Source organism: Panthera uncia, unplaced genomic scaffold, assembly GCF_023721935.1.
Source record: "Panthera uncia isolate 11264 unplaced genomic scaffold, Puncia_PCG_1.0 HiC_scaffold_2277, whole genome shotgun sequence".
NCBI classification, from domain to species: domain Eukaryota; kingdom Metazoa; phylum Chordata; class Mammalia; order Carnivora; family Felidae; genus Panthera; species Panthera uncia.
In genome coordinates this window covers 1-12,793 of record NW_026058995.1, presented here as the reverse complement: position 1 = coordinate 12,793, position 12,793 = coordinate 1, and the positions used below count along the sequence as shown (strand labels likewise).

General features: G+C 39.6%; 2 protein-coding genes across 2 annotated transcripts; both read left to right on the top strand.

Annotated features, from left to right (window-relative positions):
- The first annotated feature begins 2 nt into the window (after positions 1–2).
- Positions 3–434, top strand: LOC125917716 (olfactory receptor 52D1). The gene has a single exon (XM_049623839.1). It carries the CDS (start codon positions 3–5, stop codon positions 429–431), a length of 429 nt encoding a protein of 142 aa, XP_049479796.1. The 3' UTR covers positions 432–434.
- An 11,689-nt stretch (positions 435–12,123) lies between these two features.
- Positions 12,124–12,790, top strand: LOC125917715 (olfactory receptor 52D1-like; the record flags this gene model as incomplete). Its single annotated transcript, XM_049623838.1, has 1 exon — positions 12,124–12,790. A coding segment is annotated over exon 1 (570 nt), but the record flags the coding sequence as incomplete, so codon positions are not given.
- Between the last annotated feature and the right edge of the window lie 3 nt (positions 12,791–12,793).

The window sequence follows — 12,793 nt, the reverse complement described above, 5'->3', positions numbered from 1 at the left end:
TCATGGCCCACACATACTGTGAGCACATGGGCATCGCTCGCCTGGCCTGTGCCAACATCACTGTCAATATTGTCTATGGGCTGACTGTGGCCCTGCTGGCTGTGGGTCTGGATTCCATCCTCATTGCCATTTCCTACGGCTTTATCCTCCATGCTGTCTTCCGCCTTCCATCTCAAGATGCCAGGCACAAGGCTCTGAGTACCTGTGGTTCCCACCTGGGGGTCATCCTGGTCTTCTACATTCCTGCCTTCTTCTCCTTCCTCACCCACCGTTTTGGCCAGCACCGAGTCCCCAAGAATGTGCACATTTTTCTGGCCAACCTGTACGTGCTGGTGCCTCCTGTGCTCAACCCCATCATCTATGGGGCTAGGACCAAGGAGATTCGGAGCCGACTTCTGAGACTGCTTCACTTGAGGAGGGTCTCAGTATGACTTCTGAGTAGCTGTTGGAAATGATAAAGAACGGTAAATGATACTTGGTAAAAGATAAAGTAAATGATAAAGGTAAAGGATGATTGTTTAGAACTTTAACATGGATGGAAGCCTGTGATATGAGAGGCAGAGTGACATGGTAGGAAGTACTGGAAGAGAAATGGTCAGATAAATTGGATACATTGAATAAGATGTTGAATGTGCCCCTTGATCAATTCTGAATTGCCCAGAATGAGATTAAATTTTTCTGTCGTCTCAGTAGGGACTAAAATTTGCCAAGAAGCAATGCTTCCCCAGCAGAAGTTCGTACTATAGCTCATGGTAGAATTATTCTACTGGGAGGTGAAGTGATAAACACAAACCAGAACATTTGAAATGAATATGAATTGAACTCCAAACCTTTGAGCAATGATTAAGAGCACATGATCATAAGGACTATAATCAGAGGGGCTGGGCTTGACACTGAGTTATCCACTCACTAATTTTTGTGTTTTGAGCTATTGCGATATCCTTCTGTGCCTATTTAGGTCAACTATAAAGGGGATAATAATATCTAACTCCTGAGGTTGTTGTGAGGGTAAAATAAATTAGTGACTGAATGTATAAAGCTTAGAATACTGTCTGAAGCATAAAATGCTCAATAAAGAGATGTAACATGTAAAAGTTATGTAACTTCTCAAAACATTATTTTAGTTTTAACTCATCTAAGAATAATTTTGTATTATCTCATCTGACATTATTTCTGTTATGATGCTATATAACTGCTGTATAAATTTAGACACTGCTTGGCATATAATTAGCGCTCACTGAAACCATGTTTTCTCCCCTTTACTATCCACTCCTCTGATTGTGAGGTCCATCTTCTTTTAGCCACAAATTTATCCCTTATTAAGGATATACAGGAATCCCAGAATGTTCAGAGGATGTTATATAAGGATGTTCAGAGTCCCAGTGCCTTTCTGCATAACCCTTGTTCATTTTAGTAACTAAATATATCTTTTAAATTTATCATACTTGAAGTTTGTTGTGATTCTGTTAATTAAAACTGTTCACCAGATTGGGAGAGTTTAACTGTTATTTCTTCAAATATTCCTTCTTTTTCTTTCTCTCTGTCCATTCTGCTCCTTTCATACATTCATACATATATGTTAGCATTCTTGATGATGTCTCATAAGTCCCTGAACTTCTGCTGACTTCCCTTCCTGCTTTTTCTTTCAGTTACTCAGACTGAATAATCTCCATTGACCAATATTCATGTTAGGTCTTTCTTTCTTCTGTACTGTCAAATGTACTGTTGAGCCTTATGGTAAGTTTTTTTTTTTTTTAATTTCAATTATAGTACTTTGTAACTCCAGACTTCATGTATGATTTTTAAAAAATAGTTATTATCTCTTTACTGATATTATCACTATCACAAGTTCCTTTAGTTCATTGAGTATATTTAAAATAGCTGATTTAAAGCATGGTTTATTAAGTCCAATATTTTGGCTTCCCTGGGGACAGTTTCTCTTGTCATTTTTTCCTGTGTATGAGCCATTTGTTTCTTTTGATGACCCATAACCTGATGAAAACTAGACATTTTAAATAATATCATGCACAACGCTGTGAATCACATTTTCCACTTTCCCTAGAATTTGTTTTTGTTGCTCTTTGTTGTTGTTATTGCGATTAGCATTTGCTTAGTGATTTTCTGAATTAATTCTGTAATATCAATTGTTTATTAGGTGTAGCGACTGATGTCTCTGCTGAGTTATTTCAGGGGTCAGCTAATAATTGGAAAGAGATTTCCTTACATACCTAGAAGCAGTAACTCTTTGTCTTTGCTCAGAAATCTATATGCATGATGGAGCACAAATCCAACACTTAGCCATTCACTATGGGCCTCTATGCCCATAGTGAGACTTGCTTGTGCACAGTCTCAAGGTGAGCCAGGGATGAGGTCTGACAGCTTTCTCAGATAGTCCTGGGCATGTGCAGAGCCCTGACATGCACATGGCCTTCTATACTTCAGGGATATGTCAAAAATATTGAAAGCTCCTATAAATATCTCATTCTTCAACTTTTCCTTTTTAGCTTTTTGGTTAATTTATTACTTTCCTGAAGTGTTACCCACTATCATAGGAAGCTGCAATGTTAACTGATTGCCTTTAATTATTTTTGACAATTATCCATATGAAAAAAAGGATGTTTGCATTAAGAGAGATAATGATCAGATCAAATAGAGACAGCCTTGCAAGAGTGGTCCTCACAGGAAGTATCAGACAGACCAAATAAAGACAATTTTCAGGAAAGGAGATTTTGAAAGAAGTCCAGCTCCAATCTGCTCCCTCTAGATGTCACCAGGTTATTGGTTTTCACTGTGCACTCTGGTTGTTTTTTTTTAAGGGAATGGGAATTAAAGTATATTAGAATGACACAAAGCCACTGATATTACCCAAAATTCAATCATTTTTCCTAAATACAATCTCCCTGAAGAGATGTAAACCTTGCTTTAATGTCTAGAATTCTGAACAAGTTGATTCAGACCATTTTTGCCCATTTTCTCATTGTTTCAATGTTAGAAGAAAATTTCCAAGGTCCTTACTCTGCCATTTTCATAGATGTCACCACCATTCTCCGTATTATTTCTTTACTGGGGAAGACATGCGAGCCAAAAAAAAAAAAAAACATTAGGGAAAAGGGAGGAAGTGGTTATTGGATCAGACCTGTTATGAATACTAGGTCAGCCACTTATCAAGTAGATGATGGTATCTAAACAACGATTGAAACCTTAGTTTCCTCATCCTTAGGAAAAGAAATATCTTGCAAACCTCCTCATTATGCAGTTGTGAGTATCTTATGGATTATTTACTTAGGTTTCAAGATGGCAGGAGTTAGATATTATTTTCCTTCACCATCATCTACTCCCTTTGTGGGACAATGATAGGACAGACAGGGTAGAGATTAAAGAACTTGTCTCCTGTCAGTTGTGGATGTTCTTAGGCAGATATTCTGGACTGAGAAGGGAACTTCTGACTTCACAGATGGACAGGCAAATGTGCATATATCTTCCTGTTACTTTTCTCCTAGGGGCACTGCTATTCTCAGCCCTGGTTTCAAATCTTCCACTCCTCTTTGACTATTTACTCTCATCCCCGTGTACATTTAGTTGTTAAGTTTCATAGCCTTTCTACAAACATTCCTGCCCCTTCATTTATGCCATAGCTGCCCAAGTGTAGATTTTTGGCATCTGAATTACCAAAGCAATCTCCTAATTTTTCCCTACACATCTCTGCCAGAATGCATCAATTTCTTCCCTTGGCTGACAGAGTGATCCCTCTAAAATCCAAATATTCCTTGTGAATTCATCAAAGCATACACATTATCCGTCTTTCAAAATTGGGTAACGACCGAGGTGTGAATCATCCTTCAGGTCTCAGTCTTAACTCATCTCTCTACTTCTACCTACTGATTTTTGGCTAGAATACTTAATCTTCTTCCGTTATTGGGCAGTAAAAGAAGTGTGTATATTATAGCCTAGTGCAAGTTGCTATACCATCTGTTGCTCAAGGTCATGCTTATTTGCCATAGGATTCCTTTATGTCTTCTTTCCTGGGATTCATTCACTCCCTCATGGACAATATTTTAGTAATATCGTACCATAAAACTGTGTGTCCACTCTCACTGCTGACCTCACCATTACTGTTTGTGCTGGATTTTCACTTGTGAGACTGACAGTTGATTGTTCCAGGTTTCTTGATTGTGTTTCCTTTCTTGGATTACTAACTGCCACACGTCTTTGGTCCTCCTCCTATTTCCATGTTTACCTTTCTTCAGTTTCCATTACAAATGTTTCTCCTATTTTGTCTCCTAAATACTAACATTCTCCATGCTCTTTCTCAGCCTGCTTCAATGTTGGATCTGTGTATTCTCGCCAGATGATCTTGGAAAACATCAGATTTCAAAGTTACATCTTTAGTTATAATTTATAATTACTTTTCAAGTAATAGTTTGGCACTTATAGTTGGACTCTTCATATAATTCAAAAGTCAACATGTGCCAAATATGAATGTAGACTTGTTTTTTCTAGTACTTTTCTCAATAAATGACATGATTTTTTTTGTATTTGTGTAGCTGATCAGTATTACTTCGGCTTCTCTGAAGAGGAAGAATCAATAGGATGATTAGATAGATAGTAGATGGAGAGATAGATAGATAAACAAATGGATTTATTATAAGGAATTGACTCTTGTTCACATAATTGTAGAGGCTGAAAAGTCCCATGATTTGTCATGTGCAAGATGGAAACTGGGGAGCTGGTGGTGTAATGCTATCTAAATCTGAAGGCCTGCGAACGAGAGCAGCTGAAGGTAGAGATTCTAGTCCACTTCTGAGGGCCCAAGAATCAGGAGTACAAGAACAAGAAAAGATGATGTTCCACCTGAAGCAAACAGAGGAAGCACCTAGGTTTTTCTTCCTCCCAATTTTTCTCTATTCAGACCTTCATTGGTTGGGATTATGTTCCCTGATGTTGGGGATGACAAACTGCTTTATTGAGTCCACCAATTCAAATGCCAATTTCATCCAGAAACACTCTAAGAAGCACACATAGAAAACTGTTAAGCCATCGATCCAGTATCCATGGAAACCAGTCAAGAGAACACATAAAATTAACAATTACACTGTCTAATCCAGAGCAAGTGTCCTTTGCACGTATTTTTTTCATTCATTCCCCATATCCACTTCAGTAGTCACCAAACCCTAAATATTCTACATCCTGAGTATAAGTCAGACAATTCCAAAGGGGCAATGAATTTTTGAGATGACCCCTAGTGGGGAAATAGAGGAAATTAACCAGAGCAGGCAGAATGATTGCTGGATAAAGCTAAGGTTTGAGGCCAGAGATATTCCTCATTCATTGTGTTAATTTGTCGATGGTTATGAGTTTTATTCATAGTATTTTCTAGATGATTGTATGCCACCAAAAATAAAACAAAATAAAACAAAATAAAAATAAAATAAAATAACCCTCATATGTTGAAGTTCTAACCCCCAATGTAAATGTGTTGGAAGACAGCATTTCAGGAGGTAATTAAAGTTAAATGAGGTCATAAAGTTTGGGCTCTAGGCTGATAGGATTAATGTCTTTCTAAGAAAGGCACCAGAGAAGATCCCTCTCTCTGCTCATGGTCAGAGGAAAGGTGAAGTGAAGGCAGAGTGCTGTCTGCAAGCCAGGAAGTCTTCACCAGAAATTGAAGCCTACCTGACCTTTCTCTTGGACTTTCTAGAGTCCAGAACAGTGAGAAAATGAATGACCATTGTTTGAACCATCCAGCCTATGGCACTCTGTCACAGCAGCCCGAACAGATTACTACAGCGTTCCCCATTACGAGAAATAGAAGCAGAGGGGCTGCATGGTGAGATTTATCCAGGTTAGGAGCCAGAGAGCTACTCTGAAGGAAGGACAAATCCCCCCCTGCCAGACAAACAATCTCTGGTGGGAAGTTTTTATCATTCTTGCTCTGTTAGGATTATGATTGCATAGTGGAAAAAATTCTGTGTTCTTAAAATCATTTATACTTCAAGCCTACTTTTCTCATCCAGTCCTCTGTCTCTTCTAGGCATCATGCAAGGGAACAATTTCAATTCTGGATATAGAGGCAAGTCCTCTTCATGAGTCATTAAATCACCATGCACTTGACTACGGCTTGCTGTGTCCGGTTATGCATATTTATTTTAGAGCCACATATGATTTTGGATCAGAGTATTTTGGCAGTGTTTGTATATTCTGAATATAAATATACTGTTAAAAAATCAGCAGGGCAGTGGGAATCGTGTTGTGTCTTTCCTCCCCGATCTAAAGCTAAATAAGTCATAGTTCTTAGTGGGGAGTTACATGAAAGAAAATTAAAGAAAGATTCAAAAGGTAAGGATTGCTTTTTCACATGTTTAACTTCAGGTCGTTTTTGCTATCGTAATTAAATATCTATTATTAGATTATTTTGCTAATTAGAAAGAATAATAATTCCAAATGGGTGACTTATTACATTTAGTACTTGTAAAAAAACTGACATTTTTAATGAACTATTATATTTTTCAAAATTCACTACATGACTTTTAAACATGAAAAAATTAAGTCATGTGTATATGGGATTGGTTGTAGTGAAGATGTGCATTAGAAAAGTTATGCATTATTCAATTAAACACTATTTTTATAAATATTATAAAATATTTTTGAGTTATACTCAATCCTAAAATTATTTAATCTTATGAAATGTTTCCTGTTTTCTTAGGGATACATGTTTCTCTTACATTTAATAATAAATACTTACTGTAAGATATAGCAAAACAAGTGGATTTTGATTTTTATATGTGATTTATATATACTCAGTCCCCCAGTTTATATAGTTTATAACACATGCATGCACAAATATGAGTCACAGGGTTTTTGTGTTAATTGCTAAGCCATTGTCTCTCAGCTTCAAACCCTTCTGTGCTGTGCTTGGGGATGCCTAGGTTGGGACCACACTTTCCCTCCACCTGCTGGCTGGCTGTTAGACTCTGCCAGTAGAGGGCAGTAGAGGCCGATTAGAGAGCTGGGGCAGGGCTAAGGGATTTGTCTATCCACACTCTTGTCTATGCACACTCTGTTCCTGTCAGTGTCACCCAAGCATCTGCTGTTTTCATTGGATATAGCAATTGATTCTAATAGAAACAGTAGGCTCCAAGTGGCAATTTTAAATTGCCCCTTACTTTGAACCAACCTCATCATGTCCCTCATGTATACCAGCGCTGCCTGGCTGGAACCCCTCCTCAGAGTACCCACTATGAAGTCACTCTCCTTTGCCAGAATCTCCTCTCTTAGGACCATTGCTGATTACAGCAGTTACTCTCAATTATGGCTTAATTGCCACAACACAGAAACAAAACTCCCTCCACTCCCAACTACGTTACTTACATAACCAAGGGTTTTCCCAGCTTACTTTTATAAAAGTAAAATTGAGAATAGCTAAGCATGAACCCCACTTCATTGAATCAATATTGACTTGTGAATACATGAGGTAATTTGGAAAAAAGCAAAACTCCATCCACCTCATTAAGGAATACAATGTCCAAAACAAATTATTCCTATGATTATAACTTACAAAACATAAAGACTATTATATTGTTTTTTTTAATATATTATTATAATGATTGTTATAACAAAACATTTTAACATTTGGAGCCTATTGTTACAGTAAATAAAATAACTCCTCGTACTATTACAATTATATGAGTTATCATAATGAGATATTCAAGCAAAAATACACATGTGGGAAAATGGACCAGCTTCAAAGAGACAGAGCAATAATTTCGAATTTCTGACAGTTAAGAAAAACTTGTTCATATACTTTTAAATGGGTAATGTTGAGTTGTAAACTTCTAGGGCATAACGTTTCCATAGGATAGATTAAAAAGTGTCCTAAGGGGCTTTTATTTTTAAATGCCAATATTTACATTATAATAGAAATTACATCTTTTTCTACACTTTAAACTTATTTTTTTTTAACTTTTTTTAACGTTTATTTGTTTTTGAGACAGAGAGAGACAGAGCATGAACAGGGGAGGGGCAGAGAGAGAGGGAGACAGAGAAACTGAAACAGGCTCCAGGCTCTGAGCTGTCAGCACAGAGCCCAACGCGGGGCTCGAACCCACGGACCGTGAGATCATGACCTGAGCCAAAGCCGGACGCTTAACCGACCGAGCCACCCAGGCGCCCCTACACTTTAAACTTCTAATGATAAATCTTACAGTCAACTTAAAGTATGAAGGGAATTGGGGTGCCTAGGTGGCTCAGTCGGTTGGGCGTCTGACTTCACCTCAGGTCATGATCGCACAGCTCCTGAGTTCAAGCCTTGTATTGGGCTCTGTGCTGATAGCTCAGAGCCTGGAGCCTGCTTCAGATTCTGTGTGTCCCTCTATCTCTCCATCTCCTCCACTCATGCTTACTCTCTCTCTCTCTCTTCTCTCAAAAATTAATAAACGTTAAAAAAATGTTTAAAAGTAAAAAAAATAGAGTATGAAGGCAATGCAGTGTTTTGAAAATTCTTTTAGGAATTTCCCATATGAAAAGATTGGAGACCATTACAATGAAATCATTTGAGAGGAGAAAACTTGTTACAAGGGAAGAGAGTAGATCACTCTTACACTATGGGAGAAAATACAGTTAATCCTGGAAAGGGCTTTGACAGAGGGAATCCTTGGCGCGGGGACCAGAGAGATGGCTGAGTTAAGCAATCTGAAGGGATCTACCTAGAACACTGATATCATTTCCTGCCAGGCCCAGCTTCAAGGCTAATGAGTGGGGCAGAGGACAGTTGCACAGTGCCCAGGCTCAGAAGGGTCTTGTGCTCTCCTTAAAGCTCTGCTGTCATCATAATAAAATTCTTGGTAATTCGATCTTTGAACTTGCGTTTTGTAAGTGAACCTATGGTACAGTGATGCATGCATGTACCTGCCACCCTTATTTGCTGCCCATGAGCATGGAGTTTTGGTCTATTCACAGTGAGAGGGAGTTCAAGAAGACACACAGAAATAAAGAGAAGAAATCAAGGAGACAAGGAAAGAAAAGAGAAACAGAGAGATGAGAGGAAAGGATAAAACATAAAACAAAGTATACCGGATGTTTCATTTCCACTTTCCTGGCAAAGTCATCAAGGAAGATTCTCCTTCCTTATTTCTTCCTCATTTTATCACCTCCCCCCTTTCTTGTTCTCTTTCTCAAAGTGTGTTTCATGGACCAAGTCCCTGGAGGTCACCACTTTGCTTTACACTCCTGAGCATCACAGACAGAGTCAATAAATAAGCTCACTTATCAAGCCCGTTGACCAGAGGAGGCTGGGCCATAGAGCTGAGCCGAAGACATTCACTGAGCCCAGAAAACTCAGGTGAGAGAAAGATCAGCTACTTCAACCAGATTACACATTCAGCGCCCTCTGCTCCCTCATCCCACACCCACCCAAACTTGCGTAGAAACACAGCTTTTACCTCTTTCAGTCACACTGTGTATTCAGATTCATACCTCCTGCACAAGCTGTCACTCGACCACCCTCTGTCCCCAGAGCCTCACTCTCAGGACACCTCTCACACAGCTCCAACCTCAGCATGGCCCGCCTGCAAGTGTGTGTCTACCACAGAGGTTCGGTCTTGAAATCAGATTCCAACAACTGTGTTCAATGAAAGAACACAGAGTTAAATAACTGAGGTCTAGGTCAGAGAGAGGACTTAAGGACAAGACCCTGGGACAATTTGGGGAGAATGCCCCTATTGTGGACCAGAGTGGCACTACTTCAATATCCTTATCCATTGCTTCCCAAGGGGGGAATAAATCCAACTCTTCCCTAACCACAGTTTTTCTGGTCTTCACAACCCAGAATATCACAGAGTACCACTATCTCACAATAACCACTTAGAAACTTCCTTCAGGGGCAAGAATAGCCTGGGAAGAGAGGGTGTAGCCGCGCACTGAGGATAAAGTTCTCAGACACTTAGACTGAGCGGACGTGCAGGGCTGCCTCTGCCAGAGAAACAGAGCCAGAGAAACAGAGAAACAGCAGCGGCAGCAAAAGCAGCAAACTGCACATAGTCTTTATTTTATGTTCGCCAGGTATAAACATCAAACAATGTTACAGTCTGGGAGGAAAACACAAAGAGCCTCCAGACATAGACCAAACACACATCTGGTGTTTACCTGAAAGCATGCAGGGAAGGTGTGCAGTTCAAGAACTGCTAGGCAATTACAGTGGGTCTGTCCCCTGACTGGCTCCTGGGGTGGGGGATCTTGGGGCTCTGTTCTCATGGTGCCGTGGCATTCTACAGCCTTGAGACCAGAACATCGCTGGTGTTTCAGCAATTACCCCATTCACTTTCCCAGGGCTTACAATACACTCTCTACAAATAACCCTACAGAGGGGAAGAGAAAGAGAGCTCTCTGCCCTCCACCATTTAAGCCTCTCTCCTCTAGTGACAAGGCTCATGTCAAGGCTGAGCCCAGGGCCAGTTGAGGTCATCAGTGAAAGAGTCTGTGCAAACAGGAGAGACTCCCTAATTCTCTTTACCTCTTTCTTATTCAGGTAACAAATAAAGTGATTACAGCCTTATGAATTGATATTAGACAAAGTGCCTTGTTTGAAAAACATAGGATTTCAGATATTGGTCACGTTTTTGCACATTCGGGTAAAGTAAAACTTAAAACTCTGAATCAGGACGCGTAAATCAGGACCCCTCATTTCAGTTGTGCAATTAGCATGCTTTGTGATGTGGATGACATCAGTTTACTTCTCTGGACTTTGTCTTCCCACTGATTAGGGGTGCAAATGATGATTATACTCTGTTTTATCCAGAGGGCTGTTAGGAAATAAAGAAGTTGAAAAAAGGGGGGGGGTGATTATTTGGGGTGTCAAAATTATAAATCTCATGAATATTACTTTTTGCTGAACCATAAATTTTGTTAAGGTAATAAATCACATGATGCCATTTCAAATTTAGAGATGGAAAAAAAAGAAGTCCCAAATAGATTGTCGTATTTTTCCAATGCCACATAATGAGCAGACCTCAGAGGAAAGAATGACTAGAGTCATTGGTTTTTTAAATTAAAACTGCCCAAAGAAATGGAAGATTTGTTCAAAATCACACATCAGTTTTGTTAGAGAATCCAGTCTAAAATTCAAGTTTCTCAATATCCTACTTAGGTTTCCTTTCAGTAGGTGATGTGCTTTTAAAATTAGTTAGCCTTCTACAACAAAACCAGATTCCTTCTCAGAATATCTTCTCTGTGAACAACCCCAGGACACTCCATTTTCTCCCTTAATCTGCCTTTTCAGCACTTGGTGTTCCGATCTAGCCTCAGTATCCAGCCATCTCACTGGGAGGCATGCAGGTTGGCTTTGCCACAGTAGGGAGTGCCTTCTCTCAGCTACAATGTTTGATGTCACTTGCTTTCTTCTATCATACCCTGACAAATACTCAAACCACCGTAGACACTCAATCATGAGAAGTGTAAACATATTTAGGTGGCCTAGCCTCTTTATAATCATTCGAGGTGAGATATAAAATGAATTTGTGTACTGTATATATATGAAGATACATTACAAATACAGAAAATATAGATTGTATTATTATATTATGAATTTTCAAAGTCAATGGTATCTTACTAAAGTTATCAAAATTGAGTCTTTAGTGAACATTGATCAAAATGTCTAGATCCAGACACAAGCATGATCAGTGTAGAGTACACAATTTCATAAAAGCATGATCTCAGCCAACAGGATTTTGTAAACTATTTGAAGGATCAAAAATTAAAAGACCATTAAGGAACAGAAGACAGTTATGGCATCTGGAATCCAGAAAAACTTTCACTGAAGCGTAGAAAAAAGAGAAGGGGAAAATAAAGACAGAAGACTCCATAGGCATGGAAAAGGCATGAACGAGAGAGTCAAGGAACAACCATCAATGTGAGTCAACTAAAAGTTAAAAAATGCTGGACAGGATGTGTAGGAGGTAAGTCGTGAAGGATCAGCTTGGAAATATGCTTAAATACTTTGGAATATGGAACTCAAAACATGATTGACAAGTACAAGAATTAACAGAAAGAAAAATCAGCAGACTGTATGTGATAGAGTCTTTCAAGATATTTGAACAAGTTAATAACAGTAAATATTTTTCTTACCTAAAAAGATTATTTCACAGAAAGTTCATCATTTTATGTGAATGATGTTACAGGGAAGGCATTCCATTACCCCTTGGATAAAGGCCTTTATTTACCAAGCAGAATGCCTGCTTCCAACATCAGTGATGACAGTCTCCCAGGCACACTCATCCTGACGGGCATCCCAGGGCTGGAGTGGGCCCACGTCTGGATCGCCATCCCCTTCTGCGCCATGTATCTGGTAGCGCTGGCTGGGAATGCTGCCCTCATCCTGGTCATTGTGACAGACAGTGCTCTTCATGCACCCATGTACCTCTTCCTGTGCCTTCTCTCACTCACCGATCTGGCTCTCAGCTCTGTCACTGTGCCCAAGATGCTGGCCATTTTGTGGCTTCATGCTGGAGAGATTTCCTTTGGTGGATGCCTGGCCCAGATGTTTTGTGTCCATTCTATCTATACCCTGGAGTCTTTAGTTCTTCTTGCCATGGCCTTTGATCGCTATGTGGCAATCTGCAACCCACTGAGATACACAACCATTCTCAACCATATCGTCATAGGCAAAATTGCCCTTGCTGGGCTATGCCGTAGTGTGGCCATTGTGTCCCCATTCATCTTCTTGTTGAGGCGACTGCCTTACTGTGGTCACCATGTCATGGCCCACACATACTGTGAGCACATGGGCATCGCTCGCCTGGCC

What these genes read in the sequence shown, in the direction of transcription:
- LOC125917716 (XM_049623839.1), top strand. Translation starts at nt 3, where the DNA reads ATGGCCCACACATACTGTGAGCACATGGGCATCGCTCGCCTGGCCTGT.